Source organism: Haliotis cracherodii, unplaced genomic scaffold (assembly GCF_022045235.1).
Source record: "Haliotis cracherodii isolate W230 unplaced genomic scaffold, xgHalCrac1.p SCAF_30, whole genome shotgun sequence".
Classification (NCBI taxonomy): Eukaryota; Metazoa; Mollusca; class Gastropoda; order Lepetellida; family Haliotidae; genus Haliotis; species Haliotis cracherodii.
This window is the reverse complement of record NW_027266287.1, coordinates 2,059,604-2,083,197: the sequence shown is the minus strand read 5'-3', so window position 1 is coordinate 2,083,197 and position 23,594 is coordinate 2,059,604. Positions and strand designations below refer to the sequence as shown.

General features: G+C 44.2%; 1 protein-coding gene across 1 annotated transcript in view; it reads right to left on the bottom strand.

The window, feature by feature from the left end:
- LOC139476990 (centriolin-like) overlaps nucleotides 1–23,594 on the bottom strand; it is a 106,152-nt gene that overhangs the window by 55,495 nt on the left and 27,063 nt on the right. The window contains exons 13-25 of the mRNA XM_071259542.1: nucleotides 15,739–15,915; nucleotides 13,069–13,203; nucleotides 12,478–12,612; nucleotides 11,687–11,815; nucleotides 10,771–10,863; nucleotides 9,702–9,809; nucleotides 8,377–8,535; nucleotides 6,636–6,746; nucleotides 5,334–5,481; nucleotides 4,821–4,934; nucleotides 2,348–2,544; nucleotides 1,208–1,507; nucleotides 490–643 (exon numbers count right to left, since the gene is read on the bottom strand). Of these exons, the coding sequence (XP_071115643.1) occupies nucleotides 490–643; nucleotides 1,208–1,507; nucleotides 2,348–2,544; nucleotides 4,821–4,934; nucleotides 5,334–5,481; nucleotides 6,636–6,746; nucleotides 8,377–8,535; nucleotides 9,702–9,809; nucleotides 10,771–10,863; nucleotides 11,687–11,815; nucleotides 12,478–12,612; nucleotides 13,069–13,203; nucleotides 15,739–15,915 (1,960 nt within the window). The remainder of the gene's footprint in view (nucleotides 1–489; nucleotides 644–1,207; nucleotides 1,508–2,347; nucleotides 2,545–4,820; nucleotides 4,935–5,333; nucleotides 5,482–6,635; nucleotides 6,747–8,376; nucleotides 8,536–9,701; nucleotides 9,810–10,770; nucleotides 10,864–11,686; nucleotides 11,816–12,477; nucleotides 12,613–13,068; nucleotides 13,204–15,738; nucleotides 15,916–23,594) is intronic.

Sequence of the window (23,594 nt, the reverse complement as noted above, 5' to 3'; positions counted from 1 at the left end):
ACATTGGATAAAATGGGTTGTCAGCAACATCTATTCAGATTGGATAAAATGGGTTGTCAGAGACATCTATTCACATTGGATAAAATGGGTTGTGAGTGACATCTATTCAGATTGGATCAAAGAGGTTGTCGTCGACATCTATTCACATTGGATAAAATGGGTTGTCAGTGACATCTATTCAGATTGGATCAAAGAGGTTGTCAGCGACATCTATTCACATTGGATAAAATGGGTTGTCAGAGACATTTATTCAGATTGGATCAAAGGGGTTGTCAGAGACATTTATTCAGATTGGATCAAAGAGGTTGTCAGCGACATTTATTCAGATTGGATCAAAGAGGTTGTCAGAGACATCTATTCAGATTGGATGAAAGAGGTTGTCAGAGACATTTATTCAGATTGGATCAAAGGGGTTGTCAGTGACATTTATTCAGATTGGATCAAAGAGGTTGTCAGCGACATCTACTCAGTTTGGACACAAAATGTTACCTTCTGCGCCAGGTGGAGCTGATTGTCTGACTGGAGTTGACTCCGTTGGTCTGCCACTGCTGGGTTTGCCACCAGGAGGCGCCTTCGACTCGCGCCTCTCGGTACCGAGGTGTTCCAGCATGTGTATACGAGGAGGGGAGCTGAGGTGAGTGCCCTGTGATCAAACAGATGTATATCATCACTGACAGCCTGATAATAAACCCTATACCACCTTCAATCAAAAGTCAGTCATTTATTTTGAACTCTTTGAACGTACAACGCATGTTTGACTTCAGATCTTAGAAGTTTATCACATTGGTTAAAATAATGAGCATGGGCAAAGGCAAATAAACTAAGAATCATAATTAGGGCAAATTCATACCCATGATCATCAGATTCTGGTACACATAAGGGAAGTAACTCTGCACAGCAAATTCGCATTCAGGGTGACACATTCCACTTAACTTTTATAAAAGGAACAAAATGATGCATGATATTAAAATGTCTTGCCCAGAGAATTAGAGATCTTTGTTTGTTTGTTTGTTGTTAAACGCTGCACCCAGCACTATTCCAGATATATGATGGCGGTCTTTAAATAATCGAGTCTGGACCAGACAATCCAGTGATTGACATCATGAGCAACGGTCAGCAGGCCTGACCACCTGATCCCGTTAGTGGGCTGTTACAACAAGCATAGTCACTTTTTACGGCAAGCATGGGTTCTTTAAATCCTACTTACCAGATTGCCTCCCATGATGGGAATGGACATGGAGCTGGGTGGGGGGATGCTGCCGTGGCCGGACGCTGCCTGACTCTGTCCAGGGGAGCTGTGCAGTAGGGGGTCATGGCCTGGGGAGGAGTGCAGCAGGGGGGCGGAGGTCCGTCCTGGGGGTGAGGACTGGGGTGCTAGGGCTTGGGGTGGACTAGAGGCGGGCCTTGTTGGAGGCTGGGCTGTTGGGCGGATGGAGGGTGGGGCGGGTCCCACCAGGGCGGAGCCAGGGGGTGCAAACTGCTGGGCGTACATCGTTGGCTGCGGTAGCTGGGGAGGGAAAGAAAACTGCATGGATCTTCACATGACATACATCTCAGCCTGACATGGGTCTCTAGGTTACATAGGTCTCTAGATTACATGGGCATCCAAATTACATGGATGTCCACATTACATGGGCATCCTCATTACATGGATATCCAAATTACATGGATGTCCACATTACATGGGCATCCTCATTACATGGATATCCACATTACATGGATATCCACACCACATGGGCATCCACATTACATGGGCATCCAAATTGCATGGGCATCCACATTACATGGGCATCCACATTACATGGGCATCCACATTAAATGGGTCTTCATATTACATAGGTATCCACACTACATGGACCTGACAGACCGCCTCTGTGGTAAGAGCGTCCGCCCGAAGAGCGGAAGGTAGAGGTGGTTTAATCCCTGGCCTCATCATACCAAAAGATGTCAAAAGATGGTACTTGCTGTTACCCTGCCTGGTGCTCGACATTAAGGGGCTAAGACAGGGACTGGTCGACTTGGAGTCAGTATATCTGAGGTATTCATGTTAAACTGCACCATGACATCTCATGCACGCATGCACGCATGCACACACGTCGCTATACAATTGCAACAACCTTGAACTCAACGATAAACACCATTCTACCACACCTCATAATGGACACAAGATTCATGTTTTTCTGGGTTGAATGAGCGAGTGAATGTATAATATCACAGTCAGCTACACCATCCACACCATCAAGGTGACACCCAATCTGCCCCCACACAGTTTCTGACTGACTAAAAACAAGCAGCAGAGTGATAGCGACCTATTCTACTCTCCACGTGTCTGTTGTGCTGTACATACCACTGGTGGTTGTCTGTAGGGGGGTGCAGCCCCAGCCCCTGCCCCAGCGCCGACTCCTGCCTGTGTCGCCATCCCCGATGCTCCGGCATGGTCAAGGGGCATCGTCTGGACATACGCTGACTGCATGGCAAGCGTCTCCTTCAAGTTGTTCACTTCTTGTCTGATTCGCCAGAGTTCATCATCAAACCCAGGGCCAACTGACATGGAAGGTAATGCAATAATTAATTAATGGATATGACATGAACATCGTGACAGACATGAGTGAAGGGAATGAGAGGGGGCTGACTAATGCCACAATATATTTTAGCAATATCATGGCAGTCTTTAATTGAGTGTGGGCCAGGCAAACCAGTGGTTGATAGCAGGAACAGTGTGGAGGGTCACCTAGCTCCCTCAGGAACGGACAGAGCGGAGGGCACCTACCTCCCTGAGGGACGGACAGTGTGGAGGATACCTACCTCCCACGGGGACAGACAGTGTGGAGAGCACCTACCTCCCTCGGGGACAGACAGTGTGGAGGGCACCTACCTCCCTCAGGGACAGACAGTGTGGAGGGCACCTACCTCCCTCAGGGACAGACAGTGTGGAGGGCACCTACCTCCCTCGGGGACAGACAGTGTGGAGAGCACCTACCTCCCTCGGGGACAGACAGTGTGGAGGGCACCTACCTCCCTCAGGGACAGACAGTGTGGAGAGCACCTACCTCCCTCGGGGACAGACAGTGTGGGAGCACCTACCTCCCTCGGGGACAGACAGTGTGGGGGGCACCTACCTCCCTCGGGGACAGTGTGGAGGGGACCTACCTCCCACAGGGACAGACAGTGTGGGGACCACTTACCTCCCCCAGGGACAGACAGTGTGGAGGGTCACCTACTTCCCTCGGGGACAGACAGTGTGGGGGGCACTTACCTCCCTCGACGACAGACAGTGTGGAGGGGACCTACCTCCCTCGAGGACAGACAGTGTGGGAGGTCACCTACCTCCCTCCCTCGGGGACAGACAGTGTGGAGGGGACCTACCTCCCTCAGGGACAGACAGTGTAGAGGGCACCTACCTCCCTCAGGGACAGTGTGGTGGGCACCTACCTCCCTCAGGGACAGTGTGGAGAGCACCTACCTCCCTCAGGGACAGACAGTGTGGAGGGCACCTACCTCCCTCAGGGACAGTGTGGAGAGCACCTACCTCCCTCGGGGACAGACAGTGTGGAGGACACCTACCTCCATCAGAGACAGACAGTGTGGAGAGCACCTACCTCCCTGAGGGACAGACAGTGTGGAGGGCACCTACCTTCCTGGGGACAGACAGTGTGGAGGGCACCTAGCTCCCTCGAGGACAGACAGTGTGGAGGGGACCTACCTCCCTCATTGACAGACAGTGTGGAGGGCACCTACCTCCCTCGGGGACAGACAGTGTGGAGGGTCACCTACCTCCCTCAGGGACAGACAGTGTGGAGGGCACCTACCTCCCTCGGGGACAGACAGTGTGGGGACCACTTACCTCCCTCAGGGACAGACAGTGTGGAGGGCACCTACCTTCCTGGGGACAGACAGTGTGGAGGGCACCTAGCTCCCTCGAGGACAGACAGTGTGGAGGACACCTACCTCCCTCGGTGACAGACAGTGTGGGGACCACTTACCTCCCTCAGGGACAGACAGTGTGGAGGGTCACCTACCTCCCTCAGGGACAGACAGTGTGGAGGGCACCTACCTCCCTCGGAGACACACAGTGTGGGAGCACCTACCTCCCTTGGGGACAGACAGTGTGGGGGGCACCTACCTCCCTCAGGGACGGACAGTGTGGAGGGGACCTACCTCCCACAGGGACAGACAGTGTGGGGACCACTTACCTCTGGGACAGACAGTGTGGAGAGCACCTACTTCCCTCGGGGACAGACAGTGTGGAGGGCACCTACCTCCCTCGGGGACAGACAGTGTGGAGGGCACCTACCTCACTCGGGGACAGACAGTGTGGAGGGCACCAACCTCCCTCGGGGACAGACAGTGCGGAGAGCACCTACCTCACTCGGGCACAGACAGTGTGGAGGGCACCTACCTCCCTCGGGGACAGACAGTGTTGAGGGCACCAACCTCCCTCGGGGACAGACAGTGTGGAGGGCACGTACCTCCCTCAGGGACAGACAGTGTGGAGGGTCACCTACCTCCCTCGAGGACAGACAGTGTGGAGGGCACCTACCTCCCTCGAGGACAGACAGAGTGGAGGGCACCTACCTCCCTCGGGGACAGACAGTGTGGAGCGGACCTACCTCCCTCGGGGACAGACAGTTTGGAGGGCACCTACCTCCCTCAGGGACAGACAGTGTGGAGGGGACCTACCTCCCCCACGGACAGACAGTGTGGAGGGCACCTACCTCCCTCGGTGACAGACAGTGTGGAGGGCACCTACCTCCCTCAGGGACAGACAGTGTGGAGGGCACCTACCTCCCCCAGGGACAGACAGTGTGGAGGACACCTACCTCCCTCGGGTCCCTGTTGGGCCAGGTAGTCCAGCATCTGATTCAGGTTCTCCATCTCCTCTTTCTGAGCATCCAGGATGTCATACAGCCGCGTCAACTCCTCCTCCTGGGCAACTGGAGCACAGAATACATTAGAGTGAATGAGTGGGCGTGTTGGTGGTTGGATGAGTTGATGGGAGTGTGGATAGATCGGTGGTGGGTGTTTGAGTGAACGAGCCAGACTGAGTGAAAGTGAGAGTGATTTCGGATTGATAATTGCTTGACATTGTTTTACAGACTATAAAGTTAGTTGGACCCAATGCTCTTAGTCAGATTATCAGAAAACACAGTTTTGGCGTGTTTCTATTCTTACACCAGGTTATTTTGTGCATCATTTGTAGACAATAGGACACTCAGTAGGAAAATATTGAAATGGCACATATGGTGGTTGTTTTGCCTCGGTCAGCCTACCCATAAACCTATCATGAAAGCAGTGTCACCTCCTCTACGTGCAGTGCTACACCCAGTACCTACCCATCATCTGGTTGGACATGTCGGCCTCCTGCATGTCCTCCTGCATCTGCCCCTCCCGCGACTCCAGCAGCCCCTGCAGGTGGTCCGCGGACTGCTGAGCCTGGTCAAGGTCATCCGCGATCACCTGGATGCGAGCCTCCTGCTTCTCCTGCAACAGTGATGCCACTTCAAGGTCACTAAAATTCCAAGATGATACCTGTCTCGATGAAGGTGCAGATGGCCCAGTTGTCTAAGGCGCCAGAATTTGTTGTGCAGAGTTGCCTCCCTTAGGCATGTCAGGAACCTATGTCGCACTCAGCAGTATTCCAGCTTTATGACTGCAGTCTGTAAATCATCAAGTCTCGACCAGACAATCCGGTGATTGACATCATGAGCGTCAATCCACGCAATTGGTATACGATGACATGCATCAACCAAGTCAGAGGGCCTGACGACCCGATCCCATTTGTCGCCCCTTATGACAAGCATGGTTTGCTGAAGACCAATTCTACCCCGGATCTTCACGGGTACAGCATTTAGAGAAACATTAAGACAAGAACATCCAATTTCTTGCCTTTATCACAGACTAGTTTCTACCATTTTCCCAAGGCAAGCGTGTCCACTTGCCTATATCAAAGCCTAGTTTCTACCCTTGCCACATCAAGGTCACTTTTCTTGGTTCGACCCTTGCGCCACCTTGCATAGATCACGAGTTGTGCCCCTTGTAATGAAAACACCATTTCCAATCAGATGGCTGATCTTATCTTGTATAGCTTCACGAAGATGGAGACTTCTAGGCAAGCGTTGGGAGGTTTAAAAGATGAAAAAGACGCGTCACCAAAGACAGGCAACGGTAAATCACTTTCATACGAATGTGTACCAGTCATGGATGTTGATTTTGTGAAACGTTCCCCGATTGGACTATCGATATGTGCACAGGAATCTTAATCTTAATTAGCACAGGAAAGTGGGCTTGATGTGGCAAGGGCGGAAACAAAACTTTGCTAAAAAGGCCAGTGGATGCTCTTGCCTCGAAAAGCTGCCTGTGTCCATACAACATAAGAAAACAAGCGTGCAGCTGTGCTCAAACAAAATATTGTGTGAATTATACTCAGGGAGCAGGAATCTCTAAAAAATACGATCTTAGTTCTCACTACGCTAAACAAGACCAGAGGACATCCCATTACAGCTCTCGTCAGATCGAGACTGTGTGGGCAGCAGACCCAAAGCAACAGTCACCAGAAACTTGAGGACTAAGGGAGGCAACTCTGCAGCACCTCAAGCCGCCCGAGAAAGCCTGCAAAGAAAAGAGCATCTTCTCACCCTGATCAGCTCCGCCTCCTGCCTCTGTTTCTCCAGCTCTTTCTCAAACTCCTCCTCGCGCTGCTGCATCTCCTCGGTCAGCAGAGCGATCTCATTCTCAGCGTCCAGCACCTTCAGGGAGAGAGGTGGGCAGAGAACATTACAACTGAAGTCAGTTCTCACCCAACTGCTGGAACAACAATCCTGCTTCCCAGGTTCAGTAAAACACCATTTACACTGATATCTGCCTCCATCTTTGTTACACAAAGTCACAAAAAGTCGGGGCCTAAAAACTGAGTCACAACAATCCGGTCTTATCTCATCAACTTCATCTACAACAGAACCCTCATACTAGCATCCTCTCGCCAGCTCCTGTGTATTAAACTATACAGTAAACTATGGTTATAACAAACTCAAAGGGACTACTGATTAGAATTTGTTGTAACCGTAGTCCGTTACAAGCTTATGCATGGCATATATACAACAAATGGCAGGAGCATTGCAGAAACAGTGCATGCACGCTGAAACACATGCTCAAAGCTCCACACATTCATCAGTAGAGGACGTAACGTGTATGCGAGACGGGTCTCCCGTCTCGCGTACAAGTGACCACCTGAGAGGGGTCACTTGTATGCGTGACGGCCTGTCAGTGGACCATGGATTTCTGCATGTTGCACAAAAATGTCTCTACAAGCGTTATTTGTGAAAATAATAAAACAATATTACGTACAGTTATTGATCATTCTACCAGTTATCGAATGACATGAAAAAAATGTCATAAGAAAAATAATAAACGGTCAAATTGGGAGAAAAATGTGCAAAAATCGAGCAAAATGTTCAGTTTTTGACAGCGATTTTCTCCTATGTACATATTTTTCAGAAACTAACACGTACTATTTTCTAAAAGCTTATTCATCGTTAAAAATATATAAATTATTTCACGCACACCAACGCACACCCATTTTCCATCGCGTTGAACCATGTTTACTTTCTTCGAAACTGCGCGAACCATCTCGCGGTTCAAGTGACTGGTAGACAAGCCGATAAAGGGAGGTAACCGATGCCTGACTAAAATGTTCAATCGGAACATCCCACTTGTTACACTAAATGTGTCTGAATCAGAATGATGCGTATAATATGTAAGATATTTATTTAGCGCGTAGTTTCGTGGTTAGAACAAGGAGGAAATGTATTTTGATCACGTATTCATAAGTGAGTGAGTGAGTAAGGTTTTACGTCGCTTTTAGCAATATTCCAGCAATATCACGGCGGGGGACTGCAGAAATGGGCTTCACACATTGTACCCATGTTGGGAATCGAACCCGGTCTTCGGCGTGACGAGCGAACGCTTTGACCACTAGGCTACCCGACCGCCCCTCCACACATTCATAAAATTCATCATGTGACAATATTAACTGTATTGCAGAAAGACAATGTGATGTTTCAGTTCCTAAGAAATATTGGTGTACATGCAATTAGCTCCCTGTAGAATGCTTCATGTGATTGGTGCATTAACAATTTGCTCTCCGTGATATTTTAGACATGTAAATAATTTGTGAGAAAAATGTCAAAAATCTTAATTTGAGGAGGATAAGTGTAATAGCGTAATTTTTGGCTCAAAAGCACAATGATTACACTAAGGGTAACGGTTGGCAGCTCTGTATCTGGTAGAGAGAGTCGCCAAAATTGCAAATATATTGACCGAGGTAAACCCTGACATTAGATAAACGACTGACACCTGCAACCCATGTTGGACACTCACCCTCCTCTCACTCTCCTCCTCCTGGTTCCTCATGTTCCTCCTCAACTCCATCAGTTCCCGCTGGAGTTCATCGTACAACGCCTTCTCCTCCGAGTTGAGGGACGAGGCCCTGTCCGAGTCAGAGCTTGGTGCATACGTAATACGTGTCCTTGGACGCTCCTGACAAAAGACAACAGGTGTTACTTCAACACATGCAGTTGAGGAGGTTATATAAAAAGCCAGTATTATAGTTCATCATGAAAATGGTTTGCATCCTTGGGAAGGGTGATGAAATATAAGCAGATAAGGAAAGGCATTTGGGGAGTACATGACAACATTTGTCCTGTCTACCTTGATCAGTTGAGGCAGACAGTGAACAGCTACCCCGGACCCCCTGGTCAACATTCTCCCACCGTCTGCCCCAGACCCCCAGGGTCAACATTCTTCCACCTGTCTGCCCCAGACCCCCTGGTCAACATTCCCCAACCTGTCTGTCCCAGACACCCTGGTCAACGTTCTCCTACCTGTCTGCCCCAGACACCCTGGTCAACGTTCTCCCACCTGTCTGCCCCAGACCCCCTAGTCAACGTTCTCCCACCTGTCTGCCCCAGACACCCTGGTCAACGTTCTCCCACCTGTCTGCCCCAGACACCCTGGTCAACGTTCTCCTACCTGTCTGCCCCAGACCCACTGGTCAACATTCCCCTACCTGTCTGCCCCAGACCCCCAGGGTCAACATTCTCCCACCTGTCTGCCCCAAACCCCCTGAGTCAACATTCTCCCACCTGTCTGCCCCAGACCCACTGGTCAACATTCCCCTACCTGTCTGCCCCAGACCCCCAGGGTCAACATTCTCCCACCTGTCTGCCCCAAACCCCCTGAGTCAACATTCTCCCACCTGTCTGCCCCAAACCCCCTGAGTCAACATTCTCCCACCGTCTGCCCCAGACCCCCAGGGTCAACATTCTCCCACCTGTCTGCCCCAGACCTCCAGGGTCAACATTCTCCCACCTGTCTGCCCCAGACCCCTGAGTCAACATTCTCCCACCTATCTGCCCCAGACCCCCTGAGTCAACATTCCTCTACCTGTCTGCCCCGAACCCCCTGGACAACATTCTCCCACCTGTCTGCCCCAGACCCCCTGGTCAACATTCTCCCACCTGTATGCCCCAGACCCCCTGGTCAACATTCTCCCACCTGTCTGCCCCAGACCCCCTGGTCAACATTCCCCTACCTGTCTGCCCCAGACCCCGTGGTCAAAATTCCCCTACCTGTCTGCCCCAGACCCAGTGGTCAAAATTCCCCTACCTGTCTGCCCCAGACCCCCAGGGTCAACATTTCCCTACCTGTCGAGCTCTGTTCTCAGCATCTTGCAGAGCTTTCTTTAGCCTTCGAATTTCCTCCTCGAGTCTGCTGATCTCTGCCTCCTCATTCTTCCTGTCTGACCTTTGCATCTTGGAACAAACAAAACATAACAGTCACACTCTTAACCAAGTTCTGTGGCTGACGTAGGGCTTCCTCAACCATCAAGTACTATCAGCTGTTCAAAAATTCTGTTTGTTTGTTTGTTGTTTCAGTTGCACTCAGCAATATTCCAGCTATATGACAGCGGTCTGTTAAAAATCAAGTCTGGACCAGACATTCCAGTGATTGACATCATGAGCATCGATCCACACAATTGGGATACGATGACATGCATCAACCAAGTCAGTGAGTCTGACCACCCGGCCCCATTAATAACCTCTTATGTCAACATGGTCAAGCACAGTCGCCTTTTACAACAAGCTGCTGAAGAACTATTCTACCCTGGATCCTCACAATTGGGATACGATGACATGCATCAACCAAGTCAGTGAGTCTGACCACCCGGCCCCATTAATAACCTCTTATGTCAACATGGTCAAGCACAGTCGCCTTTTACGACAAGCTGCTGAAGAACTATTCTACCCTGGATCCTCACAATTGGGATACGATGACATGCATCAACCAAGTCAGTGAGTCTGACCACCCGGCCCCATTAATAACCTCTTATGTCAACATGGTCAAGCACAGTGGCCTTTTACAACAAGCTGCTGAAGAACTATTCTACCCTGGATCCTCACGGGTTCACAAATTCTGAAAACAGTACATCACTGAATATGATATCTCTATCCAATGTCTTGTTTACATAGATGTCTGTAAACTCTGAACTCCCTGATGTTATTTTTCTGCAACATTTGCATTAAGAAACTAAATACTGTACTTCCATTTTCTTATCAGTCAACTGCTATATTTTCCTTCCATCAAGATTTATTCAAAGATTTGTTTCACTGCTTCTGTATTTCAGCCTCTCAATGCCACATAGTACCGAGCCTGACCTCCCTATCCCGTTAGTACCGTTTGTAGGGTTTTTTGTATGAAAAGTTTTATTGTCACCATCTTCTCTGGGTCTTTCTTCTCCCCTCTCTTAGCAAGGTCGGCCTCTGTCCTCTTCAGGTTTTCCTTGAGAGTCTGCACCTCCACCGAGGCCTGCAACATGGACACCATCCTGTTTACACCTGCCTCCGACACCCACCACACACATCTGCTACAAACACCTTCTACAGATGCCGGCAACATGGACACCATGCTGCTTACACCTCCCTCCGACACCCACCTCACACATCTGCTACAAACACTTCTACAGATGCCGGGTACATGGACACCATCCTGCTTACACCTGCCTCTGACACCCACCTCACACATCTACTACAAACACTTCTACAGATGCCGGGTACATGGACACCATCCTGCTTAAACCTGCCTCCGAAACCCACCACACACATCTGCTACTGAATCATGCTACAAACACTGGATTCTGACATTGGCTTACAGCTGATAGAGAACCCTGTCAAACAGAACCGGTCTGATATTGGTGCCTGTTACAACTGCCTGACATAAATTCTTGCTACTGATGCCTGAAATAGATGTCTGATACAGATACCTGTGTCCGATGACGTTCTTAAAATATAAATGTTATGCCGAATTTGAAAAAAACTTGTTTGTTTGTTGCTTAAAGCCGCACTCACCAATATTCCACCTATATGATGGCGTCAGTAAATAATCAAGTCTGGAACAGACAATCCAGTGATTGACATCATGAGCATCGATCCACACAATCTGGGTACGATGACATGCATCAACCAAGTCAACGAGCCTGACCATCCGATCCCGTTAGTCGCCTCTTATGACAAGCATAGTCGCCTCTTACGACAAGCGTGGGTTGCTGAAGACCTTTTCTAACCCGGATCTTCACAGTATGAAAACACTTGTATTTGGATTTGGTAGCTCAGTAACAATAAAGCCTGCTGACCTTCTGGATGTTCTTGCGGGCCTCTTCCACCTCCCGGCCGCTCTTGTTCAGCTTGTCCTGGACGTAGTGGTGCAGGTCATGGAAGGTCTTCCCAAGGACATCCTCACTGCCCTGTGGGGGGAGGGGACCCTGCCAGGACATGAACACATGGGTCAGTCACTAAATGTTGGGGGTGGTCGGGTAGCCTAGTGGTTAAAGCGTTCGCTCGTCACGCTGAAGACCCAGGTTCGAATCCCGACATGGGTACATTGTGTGAAGCCCATTTCTGGTGTCCCCCGTCGTGATATTGCTGGAATATTGCTAAAAGCGGCGTAAAACCAAACTCGCTCACTCACTCACTCACTAAATGTTGGTTTATGCCATACCTGCACTATCCCAGCCATTTCATGTTTGTCTGTATTTGTTTTTTTAACACCACACTCAGCAATATCCCAGCTGTATGATATAAACATATTTATTTCCATAAAGTGGAGGGATTGGCAAACAAGCAAATTTGGCTTATCTGAATGCCTCTCCCAGCTATATGACGGCGGTCTATAAATAATCGAGTCTGGATCCAGACAATCATGAGCATCAATCCACACCATTGGGATACAATGACATGCATCAACCAAGTCAGCGAGCCTGACCATCCGATCCCATTAGTCGCCTCTTACAACAAGCATAGTCGCTTTTTACGGCAAGCATGGGTTGCTGAAGACCTATTCTATCCCGGACCTTCATGGGCCTTGGTGATATTTTTGTGTGAAAGGGGTGGGGGTGATATGTTGACTCATTCACTCCATACAAACCTTGCCAGCTCTAAAGTTGTAAGTGAGGTCCTTCAGCCTCTTCTTGAGGTCACTGGGCCTGAAGGTGTCCTTGGTATCAGCAGTACTCTGCTTCCTGGCCTCCGACAGCTGGTCCCGCAGGGAGGCATTCAAACCCTGGACACACAGATCATCAGGTACACACAGACCGTCAGGTACACACAGACCATCAGGTAAACACAGATCATCAGGTACACACAGATCATCAGGTACACATAGACCATCAGGTACACATAGACCATCAGGTACACACAGACCATCAGGTACACACAGATCATCAGGTACACACAGATCATCAGGTACACATAGACCATCAGGTACACACAGATCATCAGGTACACGCAGACAAGACCATCAGGTACACACAGACCATCAGGTACACACAGACCATCACGTACACACAGCTCTAATTAGTCAATTACCATTACACAATTCATCTTGAGGTGCATACAGATATGCATAAAAACTACAAACAACCCATAGCAAAATTAACCAATGCGTAAAATTAACCAATGTAATCTTTTCAACATGATTTGTAAAATGCCAGGGAAAGAAGGAAGTCCCTGCACCGACCTTGGCAGCCTCCAGCTGGGCCTCCATCCTCCTCAGGTCCTCTAAGCCTCGGCCTCCATCCTTCTGTTGCCGCCCCAGCTGCTCCGCTCTCCCTCGCTCCACCTGCAGCTGCTTCTCCAGGTTCTTCCTCTCTGTCTGAGAGCATACAGACGTAGTTACATACAGACGTATTACATACAGACTTACATACAGACCTTCATACAGACGTAGTTACATACAGACGTATTACATACAGACTTGCATACAGACTTACATACTGACGTAGTTACATAAAGACGTATTACATACAGACTTACATACAGACTTACATACTGACGTAGTTACATACAGACGTATTACATACAGACTTGCATACAGACTTACATACAGACGTAGTTACATAAAGACATATTACATACAGACTTACATACAGACTTACATACTGACGTAGTTACATACAGACGTATTACATACAGACTTACATCCAGACGTAGTTACATACAGACGTAGTTACATACAGACTTACATACAGACTTACATACTGACGTAGTTACATACAGACTTATTACATACAGACTTACATACAGACGTAGTTACATACAGACGTATTACATACAGACGTATTACATACAGACTTACATACAGGCTTACATACTGACGTAGTTACATACAGACGTATTACATACAGACTTGCATACAGACTTACATACAGACGTAGTTACATAAAGACATATTACATACAGACTTACATACAGACTTACATACTGACGTAGTTACATACAGACGTATTACATACAGACTTACATCCAGACGTAGTTACATACAGACGTAGTTACATACAGACTTACATACTGACGTAGTTACATACAGACTTATTACATACAGACTTACATATAGACGTAGTTACATACAGACGTATTACATACAGACGTATTACATACAGACTTACATACAGGCTTACATACTGACGTAGTTACATACAGACGTATTACATACAGACATACAGGCTTACATACAGACGTATTACATACAGACGTATTACATACAGACTTACATACAGACTTACATGCTGACGTAGTTACATACAGACGTAGTTACATACAGACGTATTACATACAGACTTACATACAGACGTAGTTACATACAGACGTATTACATACAGACTTAAATACAGACTTACATACTGACGTAGTTACATACAGACGTATTACATACAGACTTACATACAGACGTAGTTACATACAGACGTATTACATACAGACTTACATACAGACGTAGTTACATACAGACGTATTACATACAGACTTACATACAGACTTACATACAGACGTAGTTACATACAGATGTATTACATACAGACTTACATAGACGTATTACATAGACTTACATACAGACCTAGTTACATACAGACTTACATACAGACCTAGTTACATACAGATGTATTACATACAGACGTATTACATACAGACTTACATACAGGCTTACATACTGACGTAGTTACATACAGACGTATTACATACAGACATACTGACGTATTACATACAGACGTATTACATACAGACTTACATACAGACTTACATACAGACTTACATGCTGACGTAGTTACATACAGACGTAGTTACATACAGACGTATTACATACAGACTTACATACAGACTTACATACAGACGTAGTTACATAGACGTATTACATACAGACTTAAATACAGACTTACATACTGACGTAGTTACATACAGACGTATTACATACAGACTTACATACAGACGTAGTTACATACAGACGTATTACATACAGACTTACATACAGACGTAGTTACATACAGACGTATTACATACAGACTTACATACAGACTTACATACAGACGTAGTTACATACAGACGTATTACATACAGACTTACATAGACGTATTACATAGACTTACATACAGACCTAGTTACATACAGACTTACATACAGACCTAGTTACATACAGATGTATTACATACAGACGTATTACATACAGACCTAGTTACATACAGACATTATTACATACATACAGACATTATTACTTACAGACTTACATAGACATTATTACACACAGGCTTACATAGACATTATTACATACAGGCTTACATACAAACATTATTACATACAGGCTTACATACAAACATTATTACATACAGGCTTACATACAGACATTATTACATACAGGCTTACATACAAATATTATTACATACAGGCTTACATACAAACGTTATTACATACAGGCTTACATACATTATTACATACAGATGTAGTTACATACAGAATTACATACAGATGTTATTACATACAGACTTACATACAGACGTGATTATATACAGGCTTACATACAGACATGATTACATACTGACGTTAATACAGACGTTAACAGAAACTTACAGACTTACATACAGACATTATTACATACGGACTTTCATTCAGGCTTACATACCGGATTATATAAAAACGTTAATACAAACGTCATATAAATATTACAAACTAACATATAAACATCATTACAAACTAACATACAAACATACAGACTTCAAAAGAAACATATCAACTTCAAAAGAAACATATCAACTTCAAAACATACACACAAATATACATCCAAACTTAAGTAGAAAAGAACATTTAAATACAAACTTATTTATTACTTTTCACACAATCTCACCAACAAACATCAAGGTACCTGGGATCGTTTTTCAGTGTCATTGAGACTCCTGCGCAGGTTGCGAGCCTCCATCTCAGCATGTTCCAGCCGATCCTGCAGCTCGGGGTCCAGCTGCCGGCTCCGGTGCAGCTGGTCGTTGAGCGACTTGTTGAGGTCGTGTGCCTGCTGCAGCTGCTGCTCCGTGTCCCCCAGGCGCTGCAGAGAGAGGCTGGTTGAGTGAGGGAGTTGAGTCTAACAATTATGTTTGTTTGCTTGTTGTTTAATGCCACACTCTGCAATATTCCAGCTATATCACAGCAGTCTGTAAATAATCAAGTCTGGACCAGACAACCCTGTGATTGACATCATGAGCATCAATCCACACAATCCATTCATCAAGCCAGACCACCCGATCCCATTAGTTACATCTGACGACAAGCATGGGTTGCTGAAGACCTATTTTTCCCCGGATCTTGGCTGCTTTGAACAGAATTCCAGTTATATCACGGCGTGTCAAGCTTGATGTAGGAGGGAAGCCCAAAGTGGTGCAGGTCTCAGACATTTACCAATTTGGTGAAACCCACCAACATGCATAAGGTCGCACACTCCTGCAAGGAACGGAGTCGGCTTCAGGTGAGCTCAAATCTGGTTTAAATGTCGCTTTTAACATGTTAAAGATTGCTGCACTCATATAGTGATGTGCATCCATGAATGTTTGTGGGTGGCTGCTTACAATAGACCTGTGAAGATCCGGGTTAGAATAGGTCTTCAGCAACCTATGCTTGCCGTAAAAGGCGACTATGCTTGTCGTAAGAGTCGACTAACGGGATCGGGTGGTCAGACTCGCTGACTTGGTTGAAGCATGTCATCGATCCAAGTTGCGTGGATTAATGCTCATGATGTCAATCACTGGATTGTCTGGTCCAGACTCGATTATTTACAGACCCGGTTATAAATCTGGAATATTGCTGTGTGCGGCGTTAAACAACAAACAATCAAAACAAATCATTAACTGAAGCAACAGCTGATGGGAGATGTGCAGACTAGAAAAATGACAAGTCTGGTACTTCGTCAACAGTTGACAAACGCAAGACACATCTTATAAGTTTCAAAGTTAATACTGCCGATTAACATACAACTACAAGCTTGAGGGCAACAAAATTATATGTTTCCACTTGTCTGGCACTTTATTTTCACTGCACTTTATTTTCAGGGGTCAGACAAGTCTGGCGTACAAATTAAACACTGCTATGAGCCAGTAAAGATCAGGGCAAGACAAGGCCTTCATCCCACCATCCAGGGATTTGTCAACAAAGTGTCATTGGTTGGGAAATTTGGAAAAAATGTTCCTGTAAAATCATTTGAATTTTTTAAAGGATCTTATATTCCTACATCCAGAGGTAATCTAATGTTGAATTCAATGCAATGATATGTTGAATTCAATGCAATATGTTGAATTCAATGCAATGATATGTTAAATTCAATGCTATGCAGAGGTATACAAAGTTAAACCTATCTTCTACCTGACATGGGATATCTTTAATTTCAATTTGGGATTTATCAACCTTTGCTGCAGACTTTAAGATCAATCCCAGCAATTAGCTGATCCTGACAGCAAAAGGGACACTACTCTGCACAGAGAACTGCAGTGTCTTTGTTCTTTGTGACTGCGTCAAAAGCCAACAAGAGCCAGCGCGCATGTATCGTTTTAGCGGAAGTACTCTACTTAGCGTTAATAAGCGGTGCTATTTGGTGTGTGATTGGATTAATGTAAGGTTGGATTAAGGTAAGGATTCTCCTGTAAACAGAGGACATTTTCTACATAATGATGATGATGATGATGATGATGATGATGATGATGATGATGATACTCGATACATATATAAATCCAGTGATGCTTGAGAGGAGGGGGATGTCGCATTCATATTGAGTCGCATTTTTTACAAGGGCCCAGCGGTCGCATTCTTTTGGAGACTCATTAATTTCACGATTTACAACACTAGATCCTGTTTCTAGTTCAATGAAAGGCAGATAATTCTGAAATAAGTAAAGCCTTTGAACACATCAGAAAAAAGCCACTATTCTAGTTTCATTTGTCAGTGACTTAATGAGTGAGTGTGTGCTCACTCTCTGACAATCATGTAATGATATCCACATGTAAGAAGATGATCAAAGCCAGCCATTGTTTATTGTTTTTAAACCTTTGAAAAATAGACTTCTCCTTATCTACATAATGGCATCATGTATTCGTAGAGAACAAAATAACTGTAATATGTATATGAATACACCATGTTAACAATGGACTGGCAAATTCAAGGCCTTTACTATTCAGTGCAAACCTTGACTTTCAAAACCCAAAGTCAATTTCTCAAAGCCTTTTTCAGAAACCCTCAGCGCATTAGGTCGTACCTTATATTGTCTATGGTAAATCCTTGATCATTACGACCGTGCCATACTCCAGGAATTTCTTCACACCGTTATGACCATTGATTGACAATATCCTGGTTTATTTTCACGGGCTTAACGACAGAGTTCATGATTAGCCCCTAACACTATTCTGTGTGTCAAACATTGCAGGCTAGCTATGAAACATGCATTCAGCTTATCATAGGTTATCTGCCCCTTTGTGTAGCTCTCCTGACAAAGAGGTTGATAAATGCTGATGGGTCAAGGTCATATGATAACATAATGTAGGTTCGCAGTAAATGGCTCTACAATCAAAAGGTCAAGGGCCCAGGATTGACATTCAATGGGGGTTTTAGGATGTTAGGTGATCAGTTTGATCCAACCCCCCTTACTTGCACAAACAAATAATCAATAAAGATTATGTGTGTGAGTTAGTTGGGTTTAACGCCGCTTTTAACAGTATTCCAGTTATATCCCGACTTGTCAGCTTAATGTGGGAGGAAAGCCCAAAGTGATGCAGGTCTTAGACGTTTAACACTTCGGGGAAACCCACGAGCACGGGTATGGTGCTGACAAACCTAGATACATAATCGGGACGAACTGGGATTCGAACCCACAATCATAGGTTTCTGGCGTGCCCAAGGGATGCAACTCTGCACAGCGAATTGCGGCACCTTAGACGACTGGGCCACCCATGCCCCATTTAAGTATTAGGAATTTTTTAATTTTTTTTTTTTTAAAAGGAAATAAAAACGAAACATGCGTCAGACTTTCTGATGATGCAGGCGGTGCCTGAGTACCAAGGCAATAGGAGTTTGTGTGCTTGTACACTACTGCCTAGAAGTTCATTCCCCTTACACGCATGGGCAACGCGTTACGCAACCAGTGTGCATCGGGTTGGTCACGCGTGTGATACCCGTGTGCAACGCGTTGCACACGGGTGTGCACCCCGTCCGCCACTCGTGTGCAACGCGTGACACACTCATTAGAGGGGGAACAAACTTTTGACCAAAGGAGGACCCGTCTTAAGCTGAACCTGGAGGTGGTAACAAGGAGAGAAAATTTTGTTATCCTGACGAAAAATGATAATACACATGTATTTCCTAATGTCTCCTTTCTTTATGTGATTTTGTGGGAATAACATGAATACTGTTGTGATCAAATAGATGTGTTTTGTTTTATACGACCATTGCTTCTAAATCCGATGGTGTTAAGAGAATACATGGTCCTGGAACATGTTATTGCAATTGAAATGCTTTTATTGTGATTTGACATTAACCGTCTGTAGTACGACTTTCAGTGATAATATGTATGAGGTTTGGCGGCGCATTGTTTTTATTGGACCCTAATTACTTTATGATGACTTGGACTCTTTATCTCAGCCCCATAGCCGTGAGGATGGAAAAGAGCAGCATGTAATTAATGAGGGTGGATTATATCATTGAGGATACACTTGAGGGAGAGAATACTAATTACCGTACTACAGGAAGAGACCTGTAGACGTAAGCGCGGGGTTGTGTTTTAGCTGGCCGTTCGATAATGGCCGCCAGGAGAAGTGAGCTTTGACTGTGTCATCTAAAATAAATAATAAGATACAGCAGTGTTATTTTCACGGTCTGTTGAATAAACTCCCAGTGCAACGGTCAATGTATCTTCTACTTGATCCTTGATACATCATTTTGGCATTCACAATATATAGTATTTCAACGTACAAAAGAGCACTGATGTAAAGCAATTCCGCGGGAGTAGTTGTTACCTGTGCATTACTGTATTTTCCCAGTGAGTACCCGGATGATATAGCAGAAATCTAGACTTGTTCGCGACTTGTGCTCGCCATTCGTAAGCGCATTTTTATTGAAAGTAGAAGGACATATGGTCACACTGATCAACAAAAATGAAATACAGTTTTTGAAATGTAGGTATATTTGTGGGGAGCATCGGTAATGGTAATGCAGTTTTGATAAGTCACTTGCTTGGTAATTGTGCGATCTTCGTGTACACTATTTTGACTTGCAACACAAAGTAAATATTTCATCTGCACATTGCTTATTTTACCGTGTGTATATGTTTACATTCAAAATGTAAACAGATTTCACTAAGGAAATGTATTAAACGCCTAAATATTCAGTTTATTTTACAAATTAACTGAAAAATATGTCCATCTTTATTAATATGATAACGAATTCCAAATATTTGTTTATGTTTAATATCATCACCAAGTACAGTTCTGTATTGTTTGGCTTCTTTTCTTAGCATAATTAATATATTGTGATGTGTTTAAGCTCTTTTGGTCGTCTTTATCATTTTTAGTCAGTCGGTTAAATAAATGAATGGATTATTAAGTCAATTTGTAAAATGACTGAAATATTTAGATATTTAATAAATTGCCTGAGTGAATCATATTTTACACATTGACTGTAACATATACACGCTTACAAAAGAAAATACTTGTGAAAACAACGTCTATCGCGCATCGAAAAACTTCCCAACCAAACGGAAAGGAACAAGAATGATTCTGTTCAAAGCTGCAGCGAAGGAATGAAAAAAAAATGCAAATATCATTATTACAACCTACCAAAGTTATAATGTATCAGGGAATATCAACATAAAGGAACAATATCCATTGCGTCTGCAGCTGTACAAAAATACTTATTCGATGTCAAATGTCTATGTGAGAATCAAATACTTTAATAATAATTATTTGGAAACAATATTTGGAATATATATGAAATATATTAAAATATTTAAATATATCGTTTTTAAACGTTATTTAAATGTATCGAATATTATAACCCGTGTCTGTTTCTTAACTGATCACTTAGTTTGTTTCAATTGTTTCACATAGGTGCCAAGTTAGCTGAGAAAGCCCACGTGACAACTATTTTTATAATGTCCACGGTTCTTAAAAACATACATTGAGTTAGATAACAATGAACAACCAGTCAGTGTATTATCGTTTACCCTTTGAACAAAGTATGTTGTTTTTACATCTGTACTTCACGCCATGATATGAATGTATTCCCTAGGTTTAGTAACCCTACCTTCACATGTAAACACTTACTTTTGACATATCCACTGTGCAAGATAACAGTAATTAATCAATCAACGTATTTCCTGTTGATCCTTTGATGTCTGGGAATGATCAGTTGATTTACAAAAAAAGTAAAGCAACTGATCATACATCTCTTGCTGGGCTGCCACGTGCATAATTCACATTCCACCTCACTTCAAACGTGGATTTAGATTAAATAATTACCCCAGGTACAAGAAAGACCAAATTTGAACCTTTATCCGGTAATCTGAGTGGTGCTACAACTGAGTATACATAATATAAATTCATTAACTGAGCAGCATGTGAATAACGACAAATACAGAAGTGTAGGGTTATACCAGAAAATGTGGATGACAACAAGGGAGTAGTATTTGTATCATCCACGCAATCCGAAATCCGCAAATGCTTTCACTCAGGGATACTTTTTTTATTATCAAACTGTAACAATCAGGGGTATTTCCAAATAACGACATCCGATGAGCTTTCGCCGTTATTTGTCTGTTTGTTTAGGCTGAAGAAATTAATTACCATGCGCCCTTTGTTGAAATCTTCATAGATCACGGGTAACCAATCAGTTTTCAAAAATGCCCAGTCTCTTGTCACGCTCGGTTGCGTTAACGAGCAAATTGACTCACGGCAGCTAGTAAGCCCAAGCGGAAATCCAAAGGTCGTATTACCTGAAGAATCAACCTTCATTTGTGAAATATTTACTGCTCTTAAAATCAATATTTCTCCCAATACTAAAATTCAGAACTTTCTAACCAAGGATTACCAGTTGAAACTGGTCGATGGCTGAACATTCCCAGGGAAGACAGCCAGTGTCCACTCTGTGATTCTATCGCTGTGGGAGATGAATTGCATTATTCATTCCGATGTGAAGCTTTACACCAACGGCGATATGAACTCTTAAATAAGCAATATCTTAAGTTTCCAAACATTTAAGAAAATTATGACCACTAACAGTGTAAGAAATCTAAAAGGCCTATCTAAATTCCTTAACAATTGGTAAATTGTATTAGTATCCACGTATCCTGTTTTTATTATTTTTGTTAAATTGTACATAATAAAAATTGTAGATAATTGTATGTCATGTTATTCTAAGAATAAATGAGTTTGAGTTTGAGTTCGACACCCGAGAAGAAGCCAGAGATTAGTGCTCCTTTTAGAATAGTTTACAATCATGTGTTTTAGGGTTAGCTGTGTTGGCTTAAACGTATTTTTATTTCAAAAGAAATCTGGATCGGTAAACAAGCAAAACTTGCTTATGTAATACCTCTCCAGGTAACAACTTAACAACAGCTGGATATATATATATAAGAGAGTGATGAACATAAACATACAAAATGCACAAATGAAATACACGAAGCCAGTACACTGAAGCAAGTGGTGTCTGTGAAATAAGGTAATGCAGTTTTCCTTTACTACATGCATAAAATTAAGCTACTCAAACCTTTTGCTTTTGACAATGATGTCATGAACTGATTTAAGAAGAGTCATGTTTGTAGAACTGCTTAACTACTGCCATGTAATATCATGTTTAGACCATACCCATGTGTGTAGAAATACACAGTGTTTCTGATATTATCGTATTTTTTAACAGTTATAGAAAAAGTGAATTGCATCTTCAAGGTGATATCCACAAGTGCAGTCTGGTATGTCTGATACATGTCGTCTAAACTTATCAGCGTTTAAGTCACTGCAGCCGACCCCAAGGCGACAGTGGACAATTTGGCATGATCTATGAAAATATTTGAAGTCAAAATTATTAATAATTGCATCAGAACGATTAATTAAGGATTTCATTTATTTTAATGAGCGAGCATTAGTTACTTCATCGGAAAGAGGGTTCCGCAGGTTGATCATATCCAGAAGAAATGATAATAAGCATAGGTCTGTGTTCTACATTTGATTGTTTGTATGTTGAATCTTTTTCTAATGTTATATTTGCTGTTATCAGAGAATTGAATATACACTTTTCAAATATTTTGGCTAAGCAACTTGTGAGTGCTACAGGTCTATGATTTGAGCATTCATGTTCATCGCTGACACTGACACCGCATCAGCCCGGCAGTGGACTTGACACAGTTATTTGCGCACTGATTATATAACTCCTACAGACAGGTGGGGTGGTTGTTCAAAGCGAAACGGACGACCCCGTCTGTTATCTAATAAATGCTGTGCGGCGCCTTTGATCTTGCCTCCAACCATACACCTTATAGTAGTAAACGACGATCAGGATGGCCTGGAAATAAACACAATTCTGTCTGCCCAGTGTATCCACAATTAACTAGAATGCTTCATATCTACAAATATATATATAGAAAATTGCATCAGCGTGGTTTATCATGTACAATGCTTTCTTACGCTTGGTGAGGCAGACTGAAATTGAACATTAGGATAACGTCAGCAGGCACTTCTTTATTTAATCATTACGCTT